This window comes from Chiloscyllium punctatum, chromosome 4 (genome assembly GCF_047496795.1).
Source record: "Chiloscyllium punctatum isolate Juve2018m chromosome 4, sChiPun1.3, whole genome shotgun sequence".
Classification (NCBI taxonomy): Eukaryota; Metazoa; Chordata; class Chondrichthyes; order Orectolobiformes; family Hemiscylliidae; genus Chiloscyllium; species Chiloscyllium punctatum.
In genome coordinates this window covers 93919816-93947435 of record NC_092742.1, presented here as the reverse complement: position 1 = coordinate 93947435, position 27620 = coordinate 93919816, and the positions used below count along the sequence as shown (strand labels likewise).

General features: G+C 46.0%; 1 protein-coding gene across 1 annotated transcript; it reads right to left on the bottom strand.

Annotated features, from left to right (window-relative positions):
• Positions 1-2000: 2000 nt before the first annotated feature.
• Positions 2001-24401, bottom strand: LOC140475948 (intelectin-1a-like). The gene is made up of 8 exons (XM_072567861.1): positions 24250-24401; positions 17480-17582; positions 16297-16449; positions 8045-8292; positions 6025-6183; positions 4575-4695; positions 3158-3261; positions 2001-2513 (listed from the first exon to the last, which is right to left on the bottom strand). The coding sequence occupies exons 2-8, from the start codon at positions 17544-17546 to the stop codon at positions 2361-2363; spliced, it is 1005 nt and encodes a 334-aa protein (XP_072423962.1). The 5' UTR covers positions 17547-17582; positions 24250-24401; the 3' UTR covers positions 2001-2360.
• Positions 24402-27620: the final 3219 nt, after the last annotated feature.

Genomic DNA, 27620 nt, shown 5'->3' with positions numbered 1-27620 from the left:
ACACATCCCTCCAGAAAGTCTATGGGCAAGTACAAATGTAATATTTCTGTGCCTTCAGAGCAATAACAAGCCCAATACATATTTGCTGTCACACAAAAAAACTGTTGGCGAGTTCACCCTACCTCGTGCAAGGGGAGGCGTTGAGAAGGTGGGACCTTCATAGCAACTTCAGCCAGTGTTGGAATCAAACCCACACTTCTGACATCATTCTGCATTTCAAAATCAACCATTCAGTCAACTAACCTAACCTCACAAGCACATAGCATGTATGTACAGGCAGTGATAATACAAACAAGCAGATGTAACATCCACATCACAGCATTTTGTTGCAGATATAAGAGGATGCACTAGATGGGAAAATCTCAGATCTTGGAAGTCTTATATCTGCTTTCCATTAGATTTTGTGTACGCTAGTTATTAATTGTAGCAGAGGACAGATTACTCAGTCGAAATGATACATCTGTAACAAACCTCCACCCAAGAAGCCTAGCTGTGATAATATGCTGAGGGCAGCTTTAATTTGATCCATGTGGAATGTCTAACCCTCCACTTGTATGGAGATTCCATCCCACTGACTGAATGGAGTTGCTACCACCTGCTGGGACTACAGACAATCCCTACAAATGCACTTCTGGAATGCAGCCTTCAGATAGGTCAAGGATTCTGGTTCAGGCAGTCTGGGAGGATGAATGATGCAATCCAAAGGGGTAACCCCCATTATTCTGCCCAACAGCAGCCATTGCAGAGAAAGCTATTGCCCCCCCCCCCCCCCCCACCTTGTCTCAGACTTCCGCAGCGACCCCTTAAATTCTGGAGATTAAGGGCCACGTGACCTTTCATCAGCCCCTTAATTAGCCAAAAGGCAAACAGGCAGCCTAATGTACACCTACTACACTGTATTTTTAAAAATACTCAACTTCAAATACATTAGTTGGAGATAGGAATAGCGAATGTTACAATCTCTTAAACGTTGGGTATAGTGTTGGTGGAGCAGAGATAAATCACCAAATGTTCCACCTTTTGCATACATTTTTATGTCGTATGTTTATATGTTTTGAAAATCCCTAATGTGAAGACTGATACAAAATCAGTATTACAAAGTCTGTTGTTTTCAAATTTTTACAATTAAATTTACTTCAGTTTCTTTAAATGGTCCACAGTTTCTTTAATCTGTAATTCTCCTTTCCCTCGTATTAGTTTTGTTATCCCAATTTCCTACTGCACTCTGTCTTTGCAGCTCTTAGCACATTTTATGTTTATTTTACTGTCCCTCATCTCGGTCATAACCACCCTGGATTAGCAGTATGAGTGGCTTTGTGTTTTGTTCTACGTTACACTTCACCCATTTTAATGCTGTTTTATAAGTAATGACCCTGCCTCTGAGTGATATGTGCTAGAACTGAACTGAATTATGATCTGTACAACTCCCATTGTTCATCTATAGGTTTATCCAATCACAATAATCCAATTGGAACCGTTTGTTATCATTGGTCTCTGTCTCACCCAACAAAGGTTTCCTTTTGAAAAATCCAGAATCTTAATGACCAAATTATGCTTCTTCCTTTCAAACCTAACATTGAATTTGATCATATTATGATCATAGTGAGATGAATCTTCTTTTGCCATTACGCCATTAATTAAGTCTGTCCCACTATACATTCCAACATCTATGATCATTTGCCACTTTGTTGGTTCTGGACAAAAAAGTGCTCCCCAAAATTTATCTGGACTTCATGCAAGAAAGTCACACTTCACCTGAGTTATGATCTTCATCCCCAAAAGTAGAGATTGCAATCACCAAATAAAACATCTTTGCAGGAGGTCTTAAGATGTTAGAGGAGATTCAGGGTAAAGTCTTAAGCAGCTGAAGCATGAGATAAAATGGGAAAAAGTGTGAGCTTTTCAATTTTGAAAGAAAAAAATGAAATCTGTGCAGGGTGCATCCTGTCTTTTATTATTTAAAATTTACTTTTCAATGCAGTCAATCTCCTGAAAATCTTCTTAAAAGTTCTTCTTTCATTACGTCATAAAATAGTAAGGTTTGAGTCATACAGTAAGTTATGGAAATAAATACAGGCAGCTAAAAGTTACAATTCCAGTTTATTCAGAACCCTACAAGACTCTGATGGGATTGACTTCAGTACTAAGAAATGACGATTGCCAGAAACCGCTGTTATGATCAAATATTAATAATATTTCTGCAATGCCAAACATTATAAGCAGCACTTTCTTTGGAATAATGTATTTTCCTAAAAAGCAGAAGACTTCACCACAACAAACAAATTTTGAGAATATTTAAACTGCGTAGCAGTCAGATGTCAGCGGACTAACAAGAGACTGCAATGAGGACGAAGCCTGCATTAACGGTAAAAGATCAACACTGCAGCCTCTGTCACCTCCTTTGATGCACTCCATGACTGGTGTGTGCCAACCCCATTCCAGTCAAAGGCTGTGAAATCTCCACACTGCCTTGGCGATGTCTCAGGGAAGTATCCTCCACCCCCAATACAGACCTAGACATAAACAATTTGAAAGATTATATTTATATTTATTAGCATTTATATTTATTAGCAATTATATTTATTAACAATTATATTTATTAGCATTTCGATAGGCAGAAACATCCGGAAATGCATTATTGAGACACAGGCTGAACTGCACTGATTCGGAAATGATTTCCCCAAAACCCCAGCACAAGCACCGGAAGCGACTGAATCTCATTTGGGGCAGTGTTAGACCTCAGTGCAGAAATGTAATCTGAAACAAAATCAGAATTTGCTGGAGAAACCCAGTAGGTCTGACAGCATCTGTGAAAGCAAATTGATTGTTTCGGGTCCAGCCATGGCAATTAGCTCTGACAAAGGACCTGACACATGAATTCTGCTTTCTCTCTTCGCGCATGTTGCCGAACCTGCTGAGTTTCTCCAGCAATTTACGCTTTCGGTTCAAATTTCCGATGTCCCCAGTTCCTTGTTTTGCTAAAGAAACATAAGCTCAGTTGCTCCTCATTCCCATGTAATGCGTTTTGCTGGTAGGTCTGTCCAAAGTTTCTGTTTGCTCACTCGTAAATCACAGCACTTCCCCCCCCCCCCCCCACCTCCCGTCCCCCACCTGCCACTCCTCCAACATCCCTCTTTCCCGCAGTTCCCTTACTTACATGTTCTGCATTGCATCCTTTGTATTTCACTCCAGAACACATCGCCATTGCTGCCTTTTCATTGTTAAAAACCCTGAATTGGACAAATCCTGGTTCAAACTCAGCTGCAAACACATAACAAATTACACGATTATTTAGATATAAAACAATTATACATCTGGAACTTCTGACAAAGTTCTGTACTTATTGAAAATGTGCAATTGTCAATGAGTAAAAGATTAGATTACTTACAGTGTGGAAACAGTCCCTTCGGCCCAACAAGTCCACACCGCCCCGCCGAAGCACAACCCACCCATACATCTACCCCTTATCTAACACTACGGGCAATTTACCATGGCCAATTCACCAGACCTGCACATCTTTGGACTGTGGGAGGAAATCAGAGCACCAGGAGGAAACCCACACAGACACGGGGAGAATGTGCAAACTCCACACAGTCAGTCGCCTGAGGCGGGAATTGAACCCGGGTCTCTGGCGCTGTGAGGCAGCAGTGCTAACCACTGTGCCACTGTGCCAACATGCCACCCACAAAGGGAACTGTTTATAACACCAATGGTACATGTATTCCGGTACAGCCTCTATGGATTTGAAAATTTTATTTGTGTTTATTGCTGTTTCAAAATGATGGCAAATACTGCAGTGTGGGATCCCTTAATCATTTCACAGTTTGAGATTAGATTCCCACAACCAGTCCACACTGACCCTCCAAAGAGTAACCCACCCAGACCCATTCCCCTCTGAATGATGCAGCTAACACTATGGGCAATTTAGCCTGGCCAATTCACCTGACCTGCACATCTTTGGACTGTGGGAGGAAACTGGAGCAAACCCACACAGACACGGGGAGAATGTGCAAACACCAGACTGACAGTTGCCCAACGTTGGGATGGAAGCTGGAACCCTGATGCTGTGAGACAACGATGCTAACCACTGAGCCACTGTGCTGCACTACTAGCCGAATGTCTCCAGCCTTTTCCACGATTATTATCCTGAATGCACTGAAAGTTTGTTGGCACCATGTTCATCGGCAACTTCCAAAAAGGAATGTGATGCAAACTGGGAAAGGGGGGAAAGTAAAGCAGGACAATAAGATAAAAGCAGGAGATGAGGAAACTGGATAGGTCGCTCTGTGCTGTAAGATACTAGTTATGATTGTTTACTCTTCCATAACAGGACTGCATTTTCCACCAGTTTTCCCAAATGTAAATTGTGTTAAACTCTCTTTGATAAATGTGGTTCAGGGGCAGCTGAAAGACATTTACTCCAAATAACCTTCCACTAGCCCTTTATGGGTAAACCAGATCACAAACTGGAAATTCTTGGGTCTTTGCAGATGTTGTACAAACCTTTAAGTTATCGGTTGAAGGCAAAAGCCTTTTTAGCCAAAAAAAAAGTAAACAGAGCATTTTGCACTAACCTTGAGAATTAGGCCTATACAAACTTTTGACCTTCGCATCATTGCCAAGATCATAAAGAATTGGAGAGAAAGGTCCATTATTTTCTTGGCATATCCCTTTGTTGTATTCGACAGGGAATTGCTGAAATTGAGCACATTGGTCACAAAGATCACTCACTTGATGTCTTGCTCTCATATTAAAAAATCTCCCTGTGCCCATTTCTCCCACACTTCTTAATTTCTCAGTTATCTCCTCACTGAACAATATCGCCCTCCCCAAAGCTTTTCAATTTCATTTCATCCATGAAGGCATTACTGCTTTCTCTGTTGAAGCTCCCAATACCTTCTGATTCTCAGCCTGTTCCAATGACAACATTGGTGTCTGCCTGTCAGAGGTGATTGGTCCAAGTTTCACAGTAGGACCTTGGCAACCACAATCTAGACCGCCATTTCAGTGCAGCACAGAGGGTCTGTTGTATCGGGAGAGGATGTTGCATTATTGGAAGATTCTTTGCATGATAAATTCCAAAAACAACCCACAACACAAAGGGACAGAGATGATTTCATGACTCGATTCAAATAAAAGCAGGATAATTCCCCTAGTGTCCTCATCTACATTTGTCCCTTAATTGCTCTCTCTGAACTCTTCCTGCCAATGCAGCTTTTAGCTATAGAGCAAATAACTAAAATCAATTCATTGCCTTTGAAGAAATTAATGACAAAATATAGATGTAAAATTATAATAGTAACTGCATTTCAATAAATTATTGCACTGGCTGTAAAATATTTTGAGATAGCTTTACAAAGTACAAAATACAAATTTTGTTTTGTTTTTCATTAAATTCATCAATATTCCTATGCAAAAACCCAGCACTTTCCTATTGTAGGTGTCAACTTCAACAGGTAGACTCTAACCATGTACTAAACCACAACAGCAGAACTGGATGCATCTTTTAGAATGCTTAATTTTTGCATTTTAAGCTGTAGTTTTAAAATTGTCCTAGCTTACGACTGTCAAATGCATCAAGGAAGAAGGTAAAGGTAATTTCACCATTGTCCAATTGGATCACAGGGCTGCTCTCTCATTAGAGAGACTGCTAATGGTGGCTTAACCTCAGGGTCACTGTGCCCCAGGTAGGGGGAAGAGGTTAAGAAAGAGAATCCTTTATGGTAACCTCAGCTTATGTAGGAACTGAACCCAGACTGCTGACATCACTACAAACTGTAAACCACCTTCCAGCCAACTGAGCTAACTGACCCCACATAAATGCAGCAAAAACAATTATGTTTGATTGCAATGTGCACCTGAGTTGGAAGAATTTTAAGTTAATGTTGATACAAGGCCATAGTGTGCCAAAACAGCTACATTATGAGCTCTTTTTCAGGTGCAATTTCTCGATTGCAAGCCACTGTGGCTCATTCTGTGCTTTTATTTTCCATGTGTTGCGAGAGGCAATGCTGAGACACTCACATGGAACAGCTGATGCAAGTTTCCTCCATATTCTTCCAGGAAGTTGGTTTCGGTGTGATAGCGGAGAATTGCTGCATCTTTCCAGCTGCTCAGTGGTGTGTTATTGGGCACGTGCCAGATCGCTATGTCTGAGGCCTTTATATCATAGTAACCTGGGTTCTGTTCAGAAATAGACACAGATCGTCAGAGCAACAGCGAATAGAGATCACGAGCATCACAGAGCTACTGAAGACAACCTGGGTAGTAGTCACATGCTGCTGTGCAAAGTGAAATTGAGAACACTTTCGTTGGCAAGGGAAGACCAATCTTCCATAAAATCCCATGTCAGCTTACTTTTTAGTAATTTGGTTCTCAGAATGTGAACATTGCTGCTTCGCTAGGCCAGCTTTTGTATCCCTTCCCAATGCCCTTGAGAAATTGGTGACTTGCTTGTTGAACTGCTGCAGTCCTTGGGGTGGATGTACAACCACAGGGCTGTGCCAAAGAGTTTCCAGGCTTTTGAGTTCCAAAATAGTGAGGAAATGACATTATCACTCCAAGTCAGAATGGTGAGTGTCTTGGAAAGGTACTTGCAGCTGATGGTGGACCCATGCATCTTCTCCTATTGTCTTTCTAAATGGTTGAGGTTACAGGTTCAGAAGCTGTCGAGTTATTGCAGTGCGTCTTATAGATGGTACACACTGCTGCTGCTCTGTTTGTGGGTGAAGGGGGCCATCTGCAAGAGTATTTCAGTTAGTACTCTTCACCTGCTTTTTCCTTAAAGACTCGTGCTTTTCCTCTTGGCAGATGCTTATTCGATTCCTTTTGCAAAGCCAACATTTACCTACCTACACAACACACTCAGACATCAGACCACAGTTCTTCACCACTTGCTGTGTCAAAAAAAGTTATTCCTCATGTCACCATTGGTGTGCTTTGGGTCTCGACCATTGGAAACACTGCACGGACCATGAAGGCAGAACCTGCTGGATCACGGTTGACTGGATCATAGAGTGGTGGATTAGGGAGGATCAGAATGTGTATTGGCTTTCCTCTATCCTGAAGCACTATGTTATTAGTAGCATCTCAAAGTATTTTCAGTCTCACGCGTCTCCTAATGTTACCCAGGTCATGTCCCCAGAATTCAAATTAACATCTAATTGTTACATTCTCCAAAAATCTTTAAAAATATTAATCATTTCTCCATCCTCTTTTGTGCACTGAAAACAAATACAATTCAGTGGCTCTCTTGTTGCTGAATCCAAAATTAAGGAATCATATCAGACATACTTACTTACTTAGTGCCCTTGATTAGTTTCCCTACAGTGTGGAAACAGGCCCTTCAGCCTAATGAGTCCACACTGGACCTCCGAAGAGTAACCCACTCCCCCCTCTGACTAATGCACCTAACACTATGGGCAATTTAGCATGGCCAATTCACCTGACCTGCACATCTTTGGATTGTGGGAGGAAACCAGAGCACCCAGAAGAAATCCACACAGACACGGGGAGAATGTGCATGCTCCACATAGACAGTTGCCCGAGCCCAGAATCGAACCTGGGTCCCTGGTGCTGTGAGGTAGCAGTGCTAACCTCTGAGCCACCGTGCCGCCCCCCCCCCCAATAAAGAAGTGTCCTCTGAACTCCACAAAAGTGAGTACTGCAGATGCGGGAGATTAGAGTCAAGAGTATGGTGCTGGAAAAGCACAGCAGGTCAGGCAGCATTGGAGTTTCCAGCATCACACTCTTGAATCTTCCTCTGAACTCCTCCTGTCTAGCCACATGGTACAGAAAGAATATTAATTATTTTATAACTTTACAGTTAAACCCAACTGATTCATGCATGATTTTTCAATCGATGTATGTCCACGTATTCTTTGATAATTCGCTTCCCTTTATACTACTTTACTGTTCTAGTTGTTTGAAATTTATACCCGCATATCAATTTCTCTTCCTTGCTTCAATTCTGGTCAGCGGCCCCACTTACACCAGTCATGACAAGCATTGTTTTAAACAAAGAGATTCCACAGAAACTGATCACCTTCAGGTCATCACTTGTCGCTCCTTCTGGCGAACCAAATGTCGCGTAGTTGGACCATGACCCATCTCCTGCTGGAAAATTGATATTACTCCCTTGCTGACTGGACCAGCGGTCTCCAGTGGTGCACTTCCCAAGTATATTGTTCTCATGGACACTTGCAACCAGAGTCCAACCCCCTCTGTCGGTAGTCATGTCACAGAAAGCCTGGTAGCTTTCACCATTACTGGTTATCAAGCGATGAATGCCATCTGCGGTGAAGAAGGTAATATTCAGCAAATCAGAGCAATCATGAGCAACACTAGCTCTGAACCCTGAGCACCAACTCGAGGGAAGTACCATCACAAGGGGAAGGCAAATGGGAAAAGAATCTCTTCTGATTACACTTCTTACGTGTTGAATCATTGAAAGAAAAATCAAGTAGGATAACTTGACAAGCTCATTTGGTCTTAAAATAAGAAGTAATGTGATTAGAGATATGCAATTTTTGACTCTGTATGTATGTAATATATATTGTATAGTGAAGGGGGTGTGGGTTCGGTTGCGTGGAAAAATACAAAATCAAAATGAAAGGAGAAAGTAAGATTGCAGGTTAGTGATGGGGCTGATTATTACTAGAAAATAAAAGGGACAAAATATGCGAGTGTCATTTTGTATCAGGGAACCATAAAAGTGCAGGGAAACTGGATAATAGAACAAATAAAGCGTGGCACCATGGCTCAGTGGTTAGCACTGCTGACTCACAGCACCAGGGATCCAGGTTCGATTCCAGCCTTGGGCGACTGTCTGTGTGGAGTTTGCACATTCTCCCTGTTCTGCGTGGGTGTGCTCCGGTTTCCTCCCATGGTCCAAAGACGTGCAGATCAGGTGAATTGGCCATGCTAAATTGCCCATAGTGTTAGGCGTATTAGTCAGAGGGAAATGGGTCCGGCTGGGTTACTCGTCGGAGGGTCGGTATGGACTTGTTGGGCCAAAGGGCCTGTTTCCACACTGTAGGGAATCTAGCCTTAAAGGCTTTGTACCTTAATGCATGAAGCATTCTGAATAAGGTCGATGAAATAAGACCATAAGACGTAGGAGTGGAAGTAAGGCCATTCGGCCCATCGAGTCCACTCCGCCATTCAATCATGGCTGATGGGCATTTCAACTCCACTTACCCGCATTCTCCCCATAGCCCTTAATTCCTTGTGACATCAAGAATTTATCAATTTCTGCCTTGAAGACATTTAGCGTCCCAGCCTCCACTGCACTCTGCGGCAATGAATTCCACAGGCCCACCACTCTCTGGCTGAAGAAATGTCTCCACATTTCTGTTCTGAATTTACCCCCTCTAATTCTAAGGCTGTGTCCACGGGTCCTAGTCTCCTCACTTAACGGAAACAATTTCCTAGCGTCCACCCTCTCCAAGCCATGTATTATCTTGTAAGTTTCTATTAGATCTCCCCTTAACCTTCTAAACTTCCTACAGTGTGGAAACAGGCCCTTTGGCCCATCAAGTCCATACCGACCCTCCGACGAGTAACCCAGCCAGACCCATTTCCCTCTGACTAATACGCCAATGAATACAATCCCAGGATCCTCAGCCGTTCCTCATATGTTAGACCTACCATTCCAGGGATCATCTGTGTGAATCTCCGCTGGACACGCTCCAGTGCCAGTATGTCCTTCCTGTGGTGTGGGGACCAAAACTGGACACAGTACTCCAAATGGGGCCTAACCAGAGCTTTATAAAGTTTCAGTAGCACAACGGTGCTTTTATATTCCAACCCTCTTGAGATAAGTGAGAACATCGCATTCACTTTCTTAATCACAGACTCAACCTACATGTTTACCTTTAGAGAATCCTCGACTAGCACTCCCAGATCCCTCTGTACTTTGGCTTTACAAATTTTCTCACCGTTTAGAAAGTAGTCCATGCTTGTATTCTTTTTTCCAAAGTGCAAGACCTCGCATTTGCTCACATTGAATTCCATCAGCCATTTCCTGGACCACTCTTCCAAACTGTCTAGATCCTTCTGCAGCTTCCCCACTTCCTCAGTACTACCTGCCTGTCCACCTAACTTTGTATCATCGGCAAACTTTACTAGAATGCCCCCAGTCCCTTCATCCAGATCATTAATATATAATGCGAACAGCTGTGGCCCTAACACTGAACCCTGCGGGACACCGCTCGTCACCGGCTGCCATTCCGAAAAAGAACCTTTTATCCGAACTCTCTGCCTTCTGTCAGACAGCCAATGATGGCGTAAATCAGGGTAAATTGCGGTCACAAAGACTTAAAACTAGGTAAAGTGAAGGGGGGCTCAGGAGAAGTGATTAAAGGTTCCAGAACAAGAAATAGGACAGTAACTGAGAGGATAACCATGAGTAGAAAGACAGTCAATACAGGGCCGAAGGTGTTGTACTTATATGCACACAGTATACAAAACAAGGTACATAAGCTTGTCGTGCAGATTGAAATTGGTGGGTATGATATTGTGGGTGTCACGGCAACATGACTGCAGGGGAGCCGCATGAGATCAGGACAAGGAATGAAATATCCAAGGATATATGTCTTATTGAAAGAACAGGCAAAGGGGGCAGGGTTTCCTTGTTAGTAAGAAATGACATTAAATCAATAGCAAGAAGTGATGGAGTCAGAGGATATAGAATCTGTGTGGTTGGAGTTGAGGAACTGCAAAGGAGAAATGATCCTGATCAGGATGTGGGGAAGAAAATAAATCAGAAGATGTTAGAAAGGCACTCTTACAATAATCCTGGGGGACTTCAATATACTGAGAAAATCCAGTTGATATCAGAGTCCAAGAAAACGAATTCGGTGAATGTCTGCAAGATGTTTTTAATGGAGCAGCTTGTGGAGGCGAGAGAGAGGCGGGGAAAACTGTCCCAGCTCCAGGAAAGTATGCAGAACCTGCTCCTGCTACAGACGATGGGGGTCGATGTCACGGAGGACCTCAAGGAGGTGAAGGGCCAGCAAGCCTCGCTCTTTGCCTCGGAGGCCTCCAGGATAATCTTCCGGTCCAGGGTCCGCTCGGTGGAGCAGGACGAGACATGCTCACGTTTCTTCTTCCAGAAGGTGCACAAAGAGAGCTCCGTGCTCAGCAGCCTGAAGAAAGAAGATGGCTCGGTAACGTCATCTCAGGCTGACGTCATGAGGATCAGCAAATCCTTCTACCCCAGCCTGTATGACTCGAAGCCGACCGACAGCGCGGCCTCCCAGTCGTTCCTGTCCTCTATCACGGAGGTCCTAGATGACGGAACACGAGAGAGGCTGGACCAGCCGCTATCTCTGGATGAACTGACCAAGGCCCTCGAGTCCTTCGAAAAGAATAAAACTCCCGGAAGCGACGGCTTACCGGTCGAGGTTTATTCCGCTCTTTGGGACTTGATCGGCCAGGACCTGCTGGAGGTGTATGTCAGTATGCTTTGGGCAGGTACCATGAGTGAATCCATGAGGAAAGGCATCATCACCCTCGTCTACAAGCGGAAGGGGGAGAGGGAGGAAATTAGAAATTGGAGACCGATCTCACTGCTAAATGCAGACTACAAAATCTTGTCAAAGGTCATCGTCAACCGGGTCAGGTCTGCTCTGGGATCGGTGATCCACCCGGACCAAACCTGTGCTGTACCGGACAGGAAGATCTCTGAGAGTCTCGCACTCCTCAGGGATACGATCGCCTACATGCAGGACAGGGGGGTGGACACCTGCCTCATCAGCCTGGACCAGGAGAAAGCCTTTGACAGGATATCGCATACATATATGAGGGATGTCCTCTCCAAAATGGGCTTTGGGGAGGGAATCGGAAATTGGATCAGACTGCTCTACACCAACATTGTCAGTGCAGTCTCAATCAATGGGTGGGAATCAGATAGCTTCCCTGTAAGATCTGGAGTCAGGCAGGGATGCCCCCTCTCACCCGCCTTGTTTGTGTGTTGCATAGAGCCATTTGCCGAATCCATCAGGAAGGATGCAAGCCTGAGAGGGGTGACTATTCCTGGCAGCGGGGGCCTGCAGGTTAAGGCCTCCCTGTACATGGATGACGTCGCTGTTTTCTGCTCGGATCCGCTGTCCGTGCACAGACTCGTGTGCATCTGCGACCAGTTCGAACGGGCCTCGGGGGCCAAGGTAAACCGAGGCAAGAGCGAGGCCATGCTCTTCGGGAACTGGGCCGACCAATCCTCTATCCCCTTCACCGTCAGGACTGACCACCTGAAGGTGCTGGGTATTTGGTTCGGGGGGGCTGGGGCGTGCGCCAAGACCTGGGAGGAGCGGATCAGGAAGATGAGACAGAAACTAGGCAGATGGGGGCAACGGTCGCTCTCCATCACGGGAAAAAACCTGGTCATCAGGTGTGAGGTACTCTCAGTATTGCTATATGTGGCACAGGTCTGGCCTATCCCCAGGACCTGTGCCGCCGCAGTCACCCGGGCCATCTTCCAATTCATTTGGAGATCAAAGATGGACCGGGTCCGAAGAGACTCAATGTACAAAGACCGGTGCAATGGGGGAAAAAACACGCCCAATGCCACCCTCACCCTGATGGCCACCTTTGTGTGTGGCTGCATCAAGCTGTGCGTGGATCCCCGGTACGCAAACACCAAGTGTCACTACGTACTGAGGTTCTACCTGTCCCCGGTGTTGCGAAGGATGGGCCTGGCCTCGCTGCCGCGGAACGCTCCGAGTAGTTGGACCGTTCCGTATCACCTGTCCTTCGTGGAGAAATTTATGAGGAAAAACACCTTTGACCACAAGTCCATCAGGAAGTGGTCAGCACGTAGCGTCCTTGAGACCCTTCGGGAAAAGGAGAGGGCGGATCCTGTCGAGCGGTTCCCTGAGCAGACTGTCAAAGCCATTTGGCAGAATGCCTCATCGCCAGAACTTTCCAACAAGCACCAAGACGTGGCTTGGCTGGTGGTGAGAAGGGCTCTGCCTGTGAGATCCTTTATGCACGCCCGGACTCTCTGCCGCACCGCACACTGCCCTCGAAGTGGCTGCGGGGGGGACGAGACTGTCACACACCTCCTTCTGGAATGTGCCTATGCAGAGGAAGTCTGGAGAGGAATGCAGTGGTGCTTGTCGAGGTTCGTCCCGAGCAGCGCCGTGACGCGGGACTCCGTGCTCTACGGCCTGTTCCCCGGGACTCACACCGAGACGAACATTAACTGCGCCTGGAGGATCATCAACTCGGTGAAGGACGCTCTCTGGGCGGTCCGAAACCTGTTGATCTTCCAGCTGAAGGAGTTGACCCCGACCGAGTGTTGCAGACTGGCACATTCCAAGGTCCAAGACTACGTGTTGAGGGACGCGCTGAAGTTTGGGGCAGCTGCCGCCAAGGCGCGGTGGGGAAAGACCACCGTGTAAGATCGGCCTGCCGAAAGAGGAACAGGGGGCCCATACAGAAGTTTTTTTTTTGGGCTCTGCTGATGCCTCAGCCAAATATATGTATATATACAAGATTGAAAAATGCACAGGATTGTAAATGCGAATGACAAGGATAAAGTCGAATCTGTGTTTGTAAATATGGACATATGTATGGCATGACCAAATGTACAGACCATAAAATAATTCTATGAATAAAGTATATTTTTGAAATAAAAAAAAAGTTTTTAATGGAGCAGCTTGTGGTACAGCCACCACAAAACAGACAATTTTGGAATTGGTGATGTGTATTGAGCAAACTTGATTCGGGAGTTGGGTCCATCTAGCGATAAGTGACCAAAATATGACTTGGAGGAGCTGGGGTGTTGGACTGGGGTTGAAGAAGTTAAAAATCACACAACACCAGGTTATAAAGTCCAACTGGTTTATTTGGAAGCACTACCTTTCAAAGCGTCGCTCCTTCTCCTACATCAGGTGGTTGTGAAGCAGGACCATAAGAGAGAGAATTTACAGCAAAGGATTACAATGATACATTGAACAAACCTAAGTCTTTCATGTGTTAGAATGGATTTGCTAGTTTTGATTCTTTAATACAGAAATCCCAGAACTTCTTTTAAGTCACATTCTCAAGATAATTCAAGATTTTATATCAAAAGGTGACATCTCAGCTCAGACAATGCCTTAAATGTGCAAGGTTAGAGTCTGTTTCTATCCCAATCTTGAGTCAGACTGGTTCTAAAACTCGGGCTAATTGTCTATCTCATACGCTGCAGGCAAGGATGCCCTGAGGCATGGTACATTGGTGAGACCAAGCAGATGTTACAGCAACGGATGAATGGACATTGCACAACAATCAATAGGCAGGGGTGTTCCCTCCCAGTCAGGGAAAACGTCAGCGGTCTGGGACATTTGGCCTCGGACCTTCAGGTGACTGTCCTCCAAGTCAAACTTCGGGACTGGCAACCATGCAAAGTGGCCAAACAGAGGCTGATAGCCAAGTTCAGCACCCATAAGGATGGCTTCAACCGGTATCTTGGATTCGTGTCGCACAACAGGCACCTCACCGCTCTATACACTGTTTCTCACACACAAGTACGCACTCTTACATAAACACACCCTCTCTCATATGCACACAGATACACCCTCACACACACACACACATATACAAGTCTTTGGGGTGAATTCGGATTTGCAGATACATTCTATTTAAATTAGAATGCTGTGTGATCCATTAAACATTTCACTATTTGAGATTAGATTCCCTACAGTGTGGAAACAGGCCCTCTGGCCCAACAAATCCACACCAACCCTCCAAAGAGTAACCCACCCAGACCCATTTCCCCTCTGACTAACACACTAACACTATAGGCAATTTAGCATGGCCAATTCACGTGGCCTGCACATCTGTGGACTGTGGGAGGAAACCAGAGCACCCGGAGGAAACTCACACAGACACAGGAAGAACGTGCAAGCTCCACACAGACAATTGCCCGAGGCTGGAATTGAACCTGGGACCCTGGTGCTGTGAGTCAGCAGTGCTAACCACTGAGCTGCCATGCCAGCCCCCATTCTGTTCAAACAATACAGAACCTGCAAGCAGTCAATGCAGGCAGTCAATTCAAGTAATATTTATAAATTCCATTTTGGAAATAGAACCAGTCTCTCTCAAGATCAGGATAGAGACAGACTCTAACCTCACACCTTTAAGGCATTGTCTGCACTGAGATGTCAAATTTTATGATTAAACCTGAAATTATTTTGAGAATGTGACTTAAAAGAAGTTCTGGAATTTCCATATTGAAGAACTGAAACCAGCAAATCCATTCTAAAAGATGAAAGACTTATCAATCCTTCACTGTAAATTCTGTTTCTTATGGTCCTGCTTCACAACCACCTGATGAAGGAGCAGCGCTTCGAAAGCTAGTGCTTCCAAATAAACTTGTTGGAATATAACCTGGTGTTGTGTGATTTTTAACTTTGATCAAAATATGACAGAATTCATCCTGCAGTTTGAGAGGGAGAAGCTGGAATCACATGTAACAGTATTAGAGTTGAGTAAACATAACTACAAAGACATGAGGGAGGGACTGTCCAGGGGGGGCGGCTAGCAGGGAAGATGGTGGAGCAGCAAAGGTGGGAGTTTCTGGGGGTAGTTTGCGGAGGCACAGCAGAAATTCATCCCAAGGAGGAAGAAACATACTAGGGGAAGAATGAGGAAGTCAGGGACGGTATAAAAACAAAGCAAAAGGTTACAGTGTCATGAATGAAGATTAGTAGGAAGCTAGAGAATTGGGAAGTCTTTTAAAAATTGTACAGGTTAACCTAAACAGCAATTGGGAGTAAGGGTTGGAGAAGGTGAAATATGAGGTGAGCTAGCTAGTAATCTAATAGAAGCTTGGAAGAGTTGCTTATCAGGTATGTATATAAAAGGATAGAGAGAGACAAAAGTGGACATTGTACCTCTGGAAAATGAGGTTGGAGAAGTAGTAACAAGGAGCAAATAAATGGCAGAGGAAGTGAATAGGTACTTTGCATCAGTTTTCACAGTGGAAGACACCAGCAGCAGGTCAGAACTTCAAATGGGTCAGGGAGCAGAAGTGAGGGTAGTAGCCGTCACAAAGGAGATGATGCTGGAGAGCTGAAAGGTCTGAAGGGTGGTCAAATCATCTGGATTAGATGGACTACACCCCAGAGTTCTGAAGGAGATAGCTGAGGGGATTATAGAGGTGCTGGTGGTGATCGTTTAGGAATTACTGGTGTCGGGGAGGGCTTGACTAATTTTTGCCCTTTCCCCAAGGCACCGAAGGGAATTGTGAGCACACTGGCTACATCGTAGCTGCATGAGCCAATCACACTTGATGTCAAAAACATTTACCTTGGGTGATGTCATGTTTTTCTTTGAGTTCCCGACAGCTCCTTGAGAAATCGTGTCGGGGCTTCGATTTACCATTACAGCCGTCATATTTCAACTCGAAGTTACCAACTACCTGGAAATTTCCCTTGTCCACTTTTGAACCATGAGTTTCATCTTAAAATAAGAAAAAGACTTTGCGTCATTGGACATGACAAGACACAGGCAAGAAAAGACAGGAATGTAGCAGCATATAAGGTAGCAGTGCAGAGAAAGGAAGAGAAAAAGGGAAGGGAGTGAGGGGGGGAGGGACACAGAAACACAGCGATTCAGACAAGGAAACAAAGAGAAAGAGAAAGAAACTGAGGGAGCCATGAAAAGAGACATGGGATTGAGGGATGATGACATACTCAGACAGAAAGCTGGATAAGTGACAAGGAAAACAAGAGGGGAGGGAAATACATCTGGGACAGGAATGCCAGGATCACAGAGATGGGAAAGGAAGCATATAGAGAGATGAAGTGACAAAATGGACAGTGAGGCAGTAAGGAAAACAGGCACATAAAGGGTGAAGGAGTTAACAGAGCTTGAAAATGTGTTGCTGGAAAAGCGCAGCAGGTCAGGCAGCATCAAAGGAGCAGGAGAATCGACGTTTCGGGCATAAGCCCTTATTCAGGAATCCTTTGAGCTCTGATTTTTTAAGCTCTGATCTCCAGCATCTGCAGTCCTCACTTTCTCCTCGAAGGAGTTAACAGAGTCTGAGTTAAAATTAGAACGAGAACCTTGAGAGGGGGCTGACAAAATTGCCCACGTTTACACGATCAGGAAGAGTAGGACCATGAAAAATAAAGCCACAGGCAGAAGGACAATAAGGAAGAGGGAATAGATGGAGAGATTTATGTTGTGTTGCCGGTCAGAGGCATTGTGTGCCCTCTGGCACATTGCTGAATTGATCACAGTCCTGATGGGAACACCGCACTGACCATCTGTGGGTAGTCAGTATCCTCTTCATCAAGCAACAAAGTGATGTAGCTCCAGGAATGTCTGGGGGAGGGGATATGAATCATGGGGAATGAGGGAACCCCTGAGAAAGGATGCAATGGTACAGCCCAGGATCCAAGCTGTTCTGTACAGTCCCACCCATTACCTTATGTATCCCAGTTTAAATTCACAAAACAAATGCAATCATGATAAAGTCATCACTTACCTTCATGTTGAATAGGGGATTGCTCAGTGCTGGCAATAACAAGGAATAGAAGAAGGATGACCTTCATTCCTTCACAACAGCTTTTCTGTGAGGGGCTGTAATTCTGGGATCATCGTCAACAAAATAAGAGAGGAGAGAAAGTACATTACCTCAGCTGGCATTTTGAATGTTGCATTAACGCATTAACTCTACGCATTGGGATGGATGAAGTCAGTTCCTGCCTTATTGTCGAAAGTTACTCATGGGTATCACTGGAAATCTAAGTCAGACTACATAGAGTAACTTGGAGATAGTGAGAACTGAAGATGCTGGAGATCAGAGTGGATGGAGAGTGGAGATGGAAAAAGCACAAAATCACCTTCTTGTGGGCACTTGTGGATAGATAAAAATGCCATCTGTGCAAACATCCCTTAACCAAATAATACAACAAAATCATTGTCAAATCAGGTAGAGAATACATATAGAGAGAGCAATAAGAATGGGGTAAAAAGGAGAAATTTTGAAAAATAAGAATTGTTATAGAGGTACAGACATCTTGGTGTGTTGTGGAAAATGGTAAGAATAGTTGACAGGAAGGGGCACATTCTTGTCTTTGTTACAAAGGTCAGAAGTTTAAAGCTGAAAATGTGTTGCTGGAAAAGCGCAGCAGGTCAGGCAGCATCCAAGGAACAGGAGAATCAACGTTTCGGGCATAAGCCCTTCCTCAGGAATGAGGAAAGTGTGTCCAGCAGGCTAAGATAAAAGGTAGGGAGGAGGGATTTGGGGGAGGGGCGTTGGAAATGCGATAGGTGGAAGGAGGTCAAGGTGAGGGTGATAGGCCGGAGTGCGGTGGGGGCGGAGAAGTCAGGAAGAAGATTGCAGGTTAGGAAGGCGGTGCTGAGTTTGAGGGATTTGACTGAGACAAGGTGGGGGGAGGGGAAATGAGGAAACTGGAGAGAAATCTGAGTTCATCCCCTGTGGTTGGAGGGTTCCTAGGCAGAAGATGAGGCGCTCTTCCTCCAACCATCGTGTTGCTATGGTCTGGTGATGGAGGAGTCCAAGGACCTGCATGTCCTTGGTGGAGTGGGAGGGGGAGTTGAAGTGTTGAGCCACGGGGTGGTTGGGTTGGTTGGTCCGGGTGTCCCAGAGGTGTTCTCTGAAACGTTCCGCAAGTAGGCGGCCTGTCTCCCCAATGTAGAGGAGGCCACGTCGGGTGCAGCGGATGCAATAAATGATGTGTGTGGAGGTGCAGGTGAATTTGTGGTGGATATGGAAGGATCCCTTGGGGCCTTGGAGGGAAGGTGTGAGCGCACATTCTGCATTTCTTGCGGTTGCAGGGGAAGGTGCCGGGAGTGGAGGTTGGGTTGGTGGGGGGTGTGGACCTGACAAGGGAGTCGCGGAGGGAGTGGTCTTTTCAGAATGCTGATAGGGGAGGGAAGGGAAATATATCCCTGGTGGTGGGGTCTGTTTGGAGGTAGCAGAAATGACAGCGAATGATACGCTGTACATGGAGGTTGGTGGTGTCGTAGGTGAGGACCAGTGGGGTTCTGTCCTGGTGGCGGTTGGAGGGGCTGGGCTCAAGGGCGGAGGAGCGGGAAGTGGAAGAGATGCGGTGGAGGGCATCGTCGATCACGTCTGGGAGGATATTGCGGTCCTTGAAGAAGGAGGCCATCTGGGTTGTACAGTTTTGGAACTGATCCTCCTGAGAGCAGATGCGGCGGAGACGAAGGAATTGGGAATATGGGATGGTGTTTTTACAGGGGGCAGGGTGGGAGGAGGTGTAGTCTAGGTAGCTGTGGGAGTCGGTCGGTTTATAGTAAATGTCCGTGTTGATTCGGTCGCCCGAGATAGAAATGGAAAGGTCTAGGAAGGGGAGGGAGGGGTCTGAGATGGTCCAGGTGAATTTGAGGTCGGGGTGGAAGGTGTTGGTAAAGTGGATGAACTGTTCAACCTCCTCGTGGGAGCACGAGGCAGCGCCGATACAGTCATCGATGTAGCGGAGGAAAAGGTGGGGGTTGGTTGCCAGTGTAGCTGCGGAAGATGGACTGTTCCACATATCCTACAAAGAGGCAGGCATAGCTGGGGCCCATGCAGGTGCCCATGGCTACTCCTTTGGTTTGGAGGAAGTGGGAGGATTGGAAAGAGAAGTTGTTCAGGGTGAGGACCAGTTCAGTCAGTCGAAGGAGGGTGTCAGTGGAAGGGTACTGGTTGGTACGGCGGGAAAGGAAGAAGCGGAGGGCTTTGAGTCCTTCGTGATGGGGGATGGAGGTGTACAGGGACTGGATGTCCATGGTGAAGATAAGGCGTTGGGGACCAGGGAAGCGAAAATCATGGAGGAGGTGGAGGGCGTGGGTGGTGTCCCGAACGTAGGTGGGGAGTTCTTGGACTAAGGGGGACAGGACCATGTCGTGGTATGCAGAGATGGGTTCGGTGGGACAGGAGCAGGCTGAGACAATGGGTCGGCCGGGGCAGTCAGGTTTGTGGATTTTGGGCAGGAGGTAGAAACGGGCGGTGCGGGGTTGTGGGACGATGAGGTTGGAGGCGGTGGATGGGAGATCCCCTGAGGTGATGAGATTCTGGATGGTCTGGGAGATGATGGTTTGGTGGCGGGAGGTGGGGTCATGGTCAAGGGGGCAGTAGGAGGAGGTGTCCGCGAGCTGGCGTTTAGCCTCAGCGGTGTAAAGGTCAGTGCGCCAAACTACTACCTCGCCTCCCTTGTCTGTTGGTTTGATGGTGAGGTTGGGTTTGGAACGGAGGGAGTGGATGGCTGTACATTCCGAGGGTGAGAGGTTGGAGTGGGTGAGAGGGGTGGAGAAGTTGAGGCGGTTAATGTCGCGGCGGCAGTTGGCTATGAAGAGATCGAGGGTGGGTAAGAGGCCAGCACGGGGTGTCCAGGTGGATGGGGTTTATTGGAGGTGGGAGAAGGGATCGTCAGAGGGTGGGCGAGAGTCTTGGTTGAAGAAGTAGGCGCGGAGGCGAAGGTGGCGGAAGAATTGTTTGATGTCACGCCGCGTGTTGAACTCGTTAATCCGAGAGTGTAGGGGAATGAAGGTGAGGCCTCTGCCGAGGACTGATCTTTCATCCTCAGAGAGGAGTAGTTCTGGAGGGATGGTGAAAACACGGCAGGGCTGGGAGCTAGGACCTGGTGTGGGGCTGGAGCTGGGAGTGGGGGCGGGGTTAGGCGTGGGGGTGAGGATAGAGATCGGCGTGGGGGTGGAGACGGAGATCGGCGTGGGGGCGGAATTGGGTGTGGTATCGGAGATCAGCGTGGGGGCGGGGTTCAGCGTGGTGACGGAGATCGGCGTGGAGGCGGGGTTAGGCATGGGGGCGGAGACACATGCGACGTTGAGGTCGTGCAGGTTAGTGATGTCACTGGGGGGGGCGGAAGTGGCTGCGGCGACGGCAACCCAGGGGGCAGAACTGGCTGTGGCGATGACAGAGACAGTGTTATTCCCGAAACCCGCGGAGGCCGCAAATCTGTCGGCGATGGTCTTCCTGGCGATCGTGGAGGCGGTTGCCTGGGCAGCGATCGTGGGGGCAGAAGTGAAGTCATGGTCCGCGGCGGCGGTTGTTGCCGCGGGCGCTGGAGCGGTTTGTCCTTGGACTCCTCCATTGCCATCCCATAGCAACACGACGGTTGGAGGAAGAGCGCTTCATCTTCCGCCTGGGAACCCTCCAACCACAAGGGATGAACTCAGATTTCTCTCCAGTTTCCTCATTTCCCCTCCCCCCACCTTGTCTCAGTCAAATCCCTCGAACTCAGCACCGCCTTCCTAACCTGCAATCTTCTTCCTGACCTCTCCGCCCCCACCGCACTCCGGCCTATCACCCTCACCTTGACCTCCTTCCACCTATCGCATTTCCAATGCCCCTAGGTCCACACCCCCCACCAACCCAACCTCCCCTCCTGGTACCTTCCCCTGCAACTGCAAGAAATGCAAAACTTGCACCCACACCTCCCCCCTTACTTCCCTCCAAGGCCCCAAGGGATACTTCCATATCCACCACAAATTCACCTGCACCTCCACACACATCATCTATTGCATCTGCAGCACCCGACGTGGCCTCCTCTATATTGGGGAGACAGGCCGCCTACTTGTGGAACGTTTCAGAGAACACCTCTGGGACACCCGGACCAACCAACCCAACCACCCCATAGCTCAACACTTCAACTTCCCCTCCCACTCCACCAAGGACATGCAGGTCCTTAGACTCCTCCATCGCCAGACCATAGCAACACAACGGTTGGAGGAAGAGTGCCTCATCTTCCGCCTAGGAACCCTCCAACCACAAGGGATGAATTCAGATTTCTCCAGTTTCCTCATTTCCCCTCCCCCCACCTTGTCTCAGTCAAATCCCTTGAACTCAGCACCGCCTTCCTAACCTGCAATCTTCTTCCTGATCTCTCCGCCCCCACCGCACTCCGGCCTATCACCCTCACCTTGACCTCCTTCAACCTATCGCATTTCCAATGCCCCTCCCCTAAGTCCCTCCTCCCTACCTTTTATCTTAGCCTGTTGGACACACTTTCCTCATTCCTGAGGAAGGGCTTATGCCCGAAACATCGATTCTCCTGTTCCTTGGATGCTGCCTGACCTGCTGCGCTTTTCCAGCAACACATTTTCAGCTCTGATCTCCAGCATCTGCAGTCCTCACTTTCTCCTCGTCAGAAGTTTAAAGTCAAGGCATTCATTAGCTAATGGAAGGTGATGCACAATTAAACAACGAACAGATTTTGCAAATTTTTCTCTTCTCAGTGATTGGGGGAGTACAGCCCATCAGTACAACAATAATATTCAGCCAGGACTTTCAAATGGATGATACAACTAATCCACCTCCAGATGTGCCCAGAATCACAGTGGCCAGTCTTCAGCCGATTCAGTTCCTACATACTATATCTAGAAATGGCTAAGGGCTCTGACAATATTCCAGCAATAGCACCGCCGACTTGTGTTGCAGATGTTCCCATAGCCAAGCTGTTCCAATACAGATACAAATGGGATGTACTGAAAATAGAGTAAATTGCCCAGATATGTCATGTATTTAAAAAGCAGGCCAAATTAACCATCCCATTAGTCTACCCTTGATCATCAGTAAAGTCATGGGAAGAGTCACAAAACGTGCTACCAAGCAGCAATAACCTGCTCACTGATGCCCAGTTTGGGTTTCTCCAGGGCCTCAAAGCTCGTGACCTCATTGTAGCCTTTGTTCAAACATGAACATCTTCTGAAGGAGACTTCCCACACCTCTCTCTATCCCTGGCACCTCCTCCACCCACAATCACTACCAAGCTAGTCGGGTTTAACTGCAATTGCTAGTGTTCCATGCCCAGGGAGTTCAATCCGTTTTGTGAGTTGCAAGTGTTTGTAGTTTTCCCAGCCAAGATCTAAGAAATTAGATCTTATGAGAGTAGACATCTGTTCTGTGCGGCAATAATTCTAAATAAAGCACTTCAGTTCATTCATCAATGCTGAGTTAGAAATGTATCTGGCAGATGCTATCTTGGCACAGCTCAGGCACTGATGAACATTTATATTGATTTCTGAAGAATTTCTGAACTTGCTGGGTTTGTATAAAGAAGCCTACAACATTTGGATTTTGAGGCTTGAATTAACATTCATGTCAATTAATTAACATTTGAAAACTGCACCCAATGTCATGTGACTGAACCTTCAGGATTAGCTCCAACTGTAGCCATACGCACGGATGACAATGACCACAAATTCAACTGGGGCAACACAACGATCAAAGAACAAGCTAAACATAGAACAGCCAGAGAATTTCTAGAAGCACGGCTCTCAGCCACGGACTTCATCAACAAGCGCATTGACCTAGACCCAATGTAACGGCCACTACACCGAACAACTGGAACTAGCAGGAACAGCACCAAATGAATTCACAAGATACAGTACAGCAGCGCTTCACAGGAGGCTCCAAAGCACTGAAGATGTCACCTAGACAGGGGATGAAATGCCTGCAAATCAACTTCCCAGCTCGGCAAACATACCCACAACCACGACAACTGGCACACAAGCTCCAAATCTTTACACAAACCTTGAATTTGTGTCAATAAGTAAACAAAAGAAAATCAGTTCATCCTTACTTCCTTCGATTTGCATTATGAATTCATCCATTTTCTTTCGAATGTTGTGCACATTAGGAGGATAGTTTTCATGTAATCCTTAAATAGTTTTTGTAAGTTCTGGCTGATATACTCTTCAAAATGAACTCTCAATCCCTTCCTGTCACGGTCTGTTCATCATTCTCCACATTGTGGAGGTGGCAGTTTTGGGCTGGGGTGGACAAATTTTAAAAATCACACAACACCAAGTTATAGTCCAACAGGCTTATTAGGAAATACTAACTTCAGAGTGCTGCACAGTGTCATGCACGACAATCTTTTGCTTATAAATTCTGTTCTTTTATGATCCTGCTGCGCAGCAACCTGATGAAGGAGCAGCGCTCTGAAAGCTGGTACTTCCTAGTAAACCTGTTGGACTATAACCTGGTGTTGTGTGATTTTTAACATTCTCCATATTAATAACTTTCTGTAAAACCTTCCAGATCTCCTCACAGAATAAAAACCTACATAGAACCCTTTACCAGCACTTGCGTTGACTTTTTGCGTTTTAGCTCATGACATTTTACTTGGTTACTTTCAGCGGTGAAGAACAAAACAAAACTTTTTACCGTACTTAAGAACTAACACTGTGCTATTGATTTTGTTCTAAATAAACTTGAAAGCCAGCCTCCATAAACCAACATCTCACAGCTCTCAGTGTTCTACTTACGCTGATTTAGGAGAATTCTTCAGGAATTTTCTGGGATAAATGCTGCCAAAACACTGGATATCTGGCCCAGTTGGTCTCCTGGTGTGTTTCAGAGGTTCCTCCTCATGGCTTTAACAGCAATTACCAACAAATGGTAGCTGTCCTTCTGGATGGTGAGTATCCTGTTACGGTGCATTTGAAAGCAACAGGATCACTCACAAACACCTCAGTATTTCGCCTGAGGCATCCTTTCAAAACACATTAACCTTTACTTATAAATAGTCTGCACTCAGCCTGTTATCCACTTCTCCACTGAAATCATGACACATAGAGTCATAGAGATGTACAGCACAGAACAGAACAGCACAGAAACAGTCCAACTCGTCCATGCCGACAGATATCTCAACCCAATCTAGTCCCACTTGCCAGCACCGGGCCCATACCGCTCCAAATCCTTCCTATTCATACACCCATCCAGCTGCAATTGTATTCACCCCCACAACTTCCTCTGGCAGCTCATTCCAAACATGTACCACCCTCTGCGTGAAAATGTAACTCCTTAGGCCCTTTTATATCTCTCCTCTCTCACCCTAAACCTATGCCTTCTAGTTCTGGATTCCCCCATCCCAGAGAAAAGACCTTGTCTGTTTATCCTATCCATGTCCCTCATAATTTTGTAAACCTCTATAAGGTTACCCCTCAGCCTCCGACACTCCAGGGAAAACAGCCCCAGTCTGTTCAGCCTCTCCCTGTAGCTCAGATCCTCCAACCCTGGTAACATCTTTGTAAATCTTTTCTGAACCCTTTCAAGTTTCACAACATCTTTCCGATAGGAAGGAGACCAGAATTGCATGCAATATTCCAAAAGTGGCCTAACCAATGTCCTGTACAGCCACAACATGTCCTCCCAACCCCTGTACTCAGTATTCTGACCAATAAAGAAAAGCATACTAAATGCCTTCTTCACTATCCTATCTACCAGTGACTTCACTTTCAAGAAGCTATGAGCCTGTACTCCAAGATCTCTTTGTTCAGCAACACTCCCTAGGACCTTACCATTAAGTATATAAGTCCTGCTAAGATTTGCTTCCCAAAATGCAGCACCTTGCATTTATCTAAATTAAACTCCATCTGCCACTTCTCAGCCCATTGGCCCATCTGGTCAAGATCCTGTTGTAATCTGAAGTAATCTTCTTCGTTGTCCACCATATCTCCAATTTTGGTGTCATCTGCAAACATACTAACTGTACCTCTTATGCTCACATCCAAATAATTTATATAAATGATGAAAAGTAGTGGAACCAGCACCGATCCTTGTGGCACTCCACTGGTCACAGGCCTCCAGTCTGAAAAACAACCCTCCACCACCACCCTCTGTCTTCTATCTTGGATCCAGTTCTGTATCCAAATGGCTAGTTCTCCCTGTATTCCGTGAGATCTAACCTTGCTAACCAGCCTCCCATGGGAACCTTGTTGAATGCCTTACTGAAGTCCATATAGGTCACGTCTACCACTCTGCCCTCATCAATCTTCTTTGTTACTTCTTCAAAAAACTCAATCAAGTTTGTGAGACATGATTTCCATGCACAAAGCCATGTTGACTATCCCAAATCAGGCAGTTGCTGCGGCCTGGCACTATCCCATGACCTTGGTTGGATGTTCTGTCATTGAGAGACAGGAGCAGTGCAATGGGCTCAGAAGTACAGGGATTGCAGGCCGAAACAGTTAGGCAAGTGGATGAGCGAGGTGAAATGTTGTTGAAGGTGAGGATGGTGAGAGGGAATTGTGATTGCTGTGGGTAATGTGATCTATCCTCAAGGGTGGAGAGGGGGCTGTGAGCTGTGGGGGTGGGGGGTTGGTGAGCACTGAGGGTGGGGTTTTGTTTAGCAGTGGAAGTGAGGTGTGGGGGTGGGGTGATGTGGGGGAGCTACAGACAGTACCTTCCAAACCCACAAAAATTTCTATCTAGAAGGACAAGGGCAACAGATATATGGGAATACCACTGCCTGCAAGTTACCCTCCAAACAGGTCACCATTCTGATTTGGGAATTTAACACAGGCATGCAGGCACACAGATACACACAGACACACGTGCACAGACACACACACATGCAAAGACATATACACGGATACCTGCACATGCAGACACACATGCACATACACAGATACACACAAACACATGCATACAGACAGATGCACCAACACAGACACACACAGACACAGGCACATCCAAGGCTGATCTGGAGAAGATTGCAATTGTCATGAGGTCCCTCATATTAAGTGGCAGATGCTCATATTAAGAAATATTTGTGTTCCCTCAGCAAGTTTTTTACAGCTATTTGTATTTATGTAACACAGTTTTTTGCCTTTGGGCAGTATTCCTAACATTACACACATTAAATTGATTATTTCCATTGCAAGTGTTTCCAGCCACCTTCAAGTGAACAGTTTTGTGAAGACAAGGTGAATTTTATTGCACTGTCTGCAATTAGTAATCTACTCTCAAAAGAATTAAAAAGTGGAGGTAGTGAGACTAGTACTGGGTGTGTTCATCTCCTTCTGCTTGTATCTCAGAGGCAACATTGCACATAACAGGACAAAACGACTCTGTTTTGCCAAATGCAAGGTTTGAAGAATGAAACAACTGTGTAACCTGAGAGATTTACAGGAATCGATGGATGCCAACATCATAGTTTGACTCAAAAAGGAAGATGTCAAATCTTGCACCGTTTTGAATACATATTTCTTCAAGTAACAACTACATTAGCAACCTGATTCCTTTAATCACATAGATAGGCTGTAATGTGGAGTTTTAAAACACAGGTAAATATGAAGATTTGGCCTTGTAAAGCAGTTTGAAATGTATAGCATTGCATCATGTTAAATTCTTCTTTTACTGGAATAAAATTAAGTTCAGATGAATTGATTTAGGCCAATCAGATTGAGGCATGTGTTAGAATTGGGAGTAAATGAGGTCTGCAGATGCTGGAGATCAGAGTCGAGAGTGTGGTGCTGGGAAAGCACAGCAGGTCAGGCAGCATCCAAGGAGCAGAAGAATCGACATTTCGGGCATAAGCGTTTCATCAGAATTGAATGTTAGGATTAGTTGCCATTTAAAATATTGAAGGATTATTTTGAGTCATGAGAGAAAATGAACACACATGGGATTTTCAACATTGATAAGAGAAATGAATATCTGGACAGGATACCTCCTATATTTTTCTAATTTTTCACCACTGAACAGAACTCATCACTCATCAGAACTCAGAAAGCATTCCTAAGAGACATTCTTGTATTAAGTTGCAAATATGATAAGTTAGATGATACAGTAAATTGTGGAAACAAACACACGCAGGTAGCATTCCAGTTTATTGAAATCTTATCAGAAATCT